General features: G+C 41.2%; 1 protein-coding gene across 1 annotated transcript in view; it reads right to left on the reverse strand.

Annotated features, from left to right (window-relative positions):
* NIBAN1 (niban apoptosis regulator 1) overlaps positions 1-3,815 on the reverse strand; it is a 38,810-nt gene that overhangs the window by 3,865 nt on the left and 31,130 nt on the right. Inside the window, exons 12-13 of the mRNA XM_035892477.1 lie at positions 2,382-2,493; positions 7-1,442 (exon numbers count right to left, since the gene is read on the reverse strand). Coding sequence (XP_035748370.1) covers positions 7-1,442; positions 2,382-2,493 — 1,548 coding nt within the window. The remainder of the gene's footprint in view (positions 1-6; positions 1,443-2,381; positions 2,494-3,815) is intronic.

Genomic DNA, 3,815 nt, shown 5'->3' on the forward strand with positions numbered 1-3,815 from the left:
AGCAGGATTATGAAAAAAGCTCTCAGTCCCTACCTCCACTGGGACAGCATGGCTATTCCCTGCTCCTCCTTCCTCCCCATCTAATATTTTGCCTTCAGACAAATTTTCAGCATGTTCCTCCGGCTGCAATCTACCACTTTGGCAGCTTCCCACACCTGTGTACCAAACGCTTTGCTTGATATCCACCCCTGCCTTTGCCTCCTGAGGCGCATCTGAGCTTTCCACCAGCCATTCTGCTTGTGCCATACTGCAGCCCCCCTCGGACACATTCTTTAAATTCGTACCATCTGTCCCCAAACCAGATGAAGATGGTCTGTCCTCCTTGAACTCTGTGCCTTCTGATGCATCTTTATTCATCATTGTCTGGCTCACTTGAATTTCTGCTGCAGCCGTTTTGCTCAACTCATTTCCTTTATAGTGCTCCTGCAACTTTAATATCTCACCTTCACACGTCTCCTTTATGTTCTCAGCTGGAGTATCTGCTGGTATCTCAACTGTTACCATCAGCAGACTCCTTATCTCATTCACATCATCAGGGGGTTTACAACTCTTTTCTTCTGACTTGCTTTCTTTTTCAGGATTATCCCTAAACCCTTCTTTCCCTGTGTTTTCATCCCTTGTATCAGTACTCATTCCTTGGTCATTGCTTTCTTTTTTACTATCCTCCTCAAACCCTGTTCCTACCACATTTTCACTCTGAGATAATTCTTTTTCTACCTTGATTTTCTTTCCTGTATTCCCTACAATCTCTGCTTCTGTTACAATATCATGTAAGGAAGTCAATTTAATCTCAAAAACTTCTTCCTGTGCTTTGCTTTCTTTTTCAGTGCCGCCAACAAAAGCAGCATCTGTTGCCATTTGACTCTCAGAAGTTACCTTTTCTTTCACTGCTCTTTCATGTACCTTAAGTTCTTTTTTAGTGCTGGCTCCAATATCTTTCCCTGCAGTTTCAGTCCCAGGAGCTACTTCTTCCTCCACAGCTTCTTGTTGTGTCTTAAGCTCTTTCTCAGTGTTCACTACACACTCTGCTTTCACTGTGTCTTCATTCTTCAAAACAATTTTTTCCTCTGCAACTTCTTGTTTTGCATGGGTAGCTGGAAGGGATTCCCGTATTTCACCGATGTCTGTAATGACCACTTCTTTGCTTTTGCTTGCCTGATCACCAGCCATATTAACAGAAGTGACTGCCTCTTTGTCTGATGATTGTCTATCATCAGCATCCTTCTCCCAAGAAATTTTTTCCGTCACAATGAGCGTTTCATCACTTTGAGTTTCAGGGTCTGACGTCTCAGCTCGGGTGGTGGAAGGCTTCTTCGCGGGAGTGGTATGTGCTGATCCTGAAGGGGTCTTCAGGTCCGTTAAGCTGGACACGCTTTCACAGGGCAAATTCAAGTTATCTTCAAAGAGGTTGTGCTTCTTCATAACGGCAGCTTCTTTTATCACTAAATTAAACAGAAAGATCAAACTGTTTTGGAAAGACTGACAGAGGCACCTTGGAAAAGGTACACCATTTTCCTGAGTTTCTAATGTCATACATTTTGATATTACAGATATTTGATATTCATTTGCAATTTGCTTTTTTAGTTTACATTGGGGGGTGTGTGTGTGTGTGTTGTATTTTATCTTTTCTGAATAATGGAACTTCAACATTGACCCAAGCATTGCTGTAATAGAAACTACCAGAGCACCTGCAATGCACAAAGGTAATGTTTCAGTGCAGAAGTATTTACACTGAATATGTGAATAAAAGTGTGCTCATCACATTGATTATTATACTGCTATTTTTGAACAGGAGTGCTAAAGAGCAGCTATTAAAACTTATTATGCAATACAGAAGCTTGTCTTTTATCTACAGTATAGACAGACAAACAGATCCAGAGAGGTACAAGTATTTTATACATTTACATATGCCATCAAGAATAGTTTTGTTTTCTGACACAAAAGCAGAGAGATTTGCAGGGAATACTGCACTGGGATCAGTGATGTACTGGAAACTGCATCCAGCAGTACATTTCATTTGGGGAAATACATTTTCACTGCCATTAGATATCATCATGTCTTTGAGAACAAGAACAGAATTTCACTCCTTGGCCCAGGGAATTAAGATAAAATGAAGTTGGCATAATTACCTTTCATTAGAAATAGGCTTATGCCAAGTTGTCACTTGGAGTTTCCCAGGATTAATAAAGTTGCCCCATAATTCAGATTTTAGGGCTTGCCACACATCTTTAATGAGCTAAATGAAAATAATGGGCATTGTAACCACCAGTCTTCCGGAAAGTGGGACGTGGCTCTGAAACAGCCAGGCTAGGACTTTGGGAAGCTCTGAAGCAAGAGCTCATGGGCCAACAGCTATTATGTCACCTCAAGAATGTTCTCACCTTTCAGGGTTTCTTCAAGCAACGTCTGATATAAAATCTCTTCATAGACATTCTCTACTTGGATCACACTAGTGTAATCAGCAAAAATGAACTGCTCATATTTCTGCAGCTCCTGTGCAGACACAAAGAAAGAACAGATGCATAAAAATGAAAGATTTTGAGATTCCTACTTCAACAGACCACCTTGGAGATGCCATCCAGTAGGTCTTGCAATGCTCCCTACTGGCTCTTGAGGTGAACTATTTGAATTATGACTAAATGAACTATGTACGTTCACAATTTATTATGCACTTATCAAACAGTATTCTTGTGCTACCATTACATTTAAAAGCACTATAGATCATTGCCATGTGCACTATAATAAACAATTCTGAAATAAATAGCTGGTGAGGAAATGCCTCGCTCACTGTTTGTCCAAGGAGGCAAATCCACAGTGAGCATGGGAGATACAGGGTTTGGTTTTGTTTTTCTAATAGGTGTGTAACATTTTTAGCTTACTGATCTGTACGCAATAGGCTGTCTAGGCAATAACTGAGTCATTATCACTAAGCAGCTGCTTGGTGGTCTATAAAAAGTAAATTGAGTGACCTCTGCCGACTTCTAGAAGAGGTGCCTACATGCAAACATCTGGAGGTTTTCAAGTAAAAGGTCTAGACTTGACTGGGCATGCCAACTGTGCCACACATTTTGCTTCTAGAGCTGGCTGCTCGTTTCTGCAGAGGCACAAACGCAAAAGGCTTGTGGGAAATTAAACAGAAAGGGCTTGCGGGAAGTTTGCACCACCACTGTTTCCTCCATCCTGTATGACAGAGACACAGCATGGGACTCTATCCTCTCTACATGTATTCAAGGTCATGAAATGCTTGCCTCTGTGCATAGACACCATGTCTTGAAGCCACTGGTGGCACTCTACAAGAGACAATTATTTTGGGGATAGTAAAGAAAGTAATGACATAGAGAAGAGTGATTTTAAATATATTTTTGAAAGTTGTAAGTTTTAATAATCCATGTTCAGAGACTTGCAAGCATAACTTGGCAAAACACTGGGTTTTAAACTTGGTTTTGGAACTGAAACACTCTGGAGAGGATCAGCAAGAGCAGCACACTGTGGTGAAAGCTTATAGCTTCAGGGATATGATGAACATCAAGGGAAACAAAAGGGTAGAGAGGCCTGAATGGCTTAGGGCAGCCAGCTTTCAGCAGGTCCAGTGAAAACACAAGAGGATATGCATGGGCTTCAAGAAGGGTAAAGACTGTTTATTCTGAGCCAAGGTGAACAGCATTCCACACTGATAATATCTCCATGAAACTCTAGTAGCCACATTTGCTGAGTACTAACCTACCCCTATGATTAAGGGCAACAGAGAAGGTCTCTGTGTGTTTGTTTCCTGATTGTTGATGCAATTACTGCCATTTTAAAATCACTGAAGGGAA

The sequence above is a fragment of the Egretta garzetta genome, unplaced genomic scaffold (genome assembly GCF_000687185.1).
Source record: "Egretta garzetta isolate BGI_Z169 unplaced genomic scaffold, ASM68718v1 scaffold304, whole genome shotgun sequence".
In the NCBI taxonomy this organism is placed as follows: domain Eukaryota; kingdom Metazoa; phylum Chordata; class Aves; order Pelecaniformes; family Ardeidae; genus Egretta; species Egretta garzetta.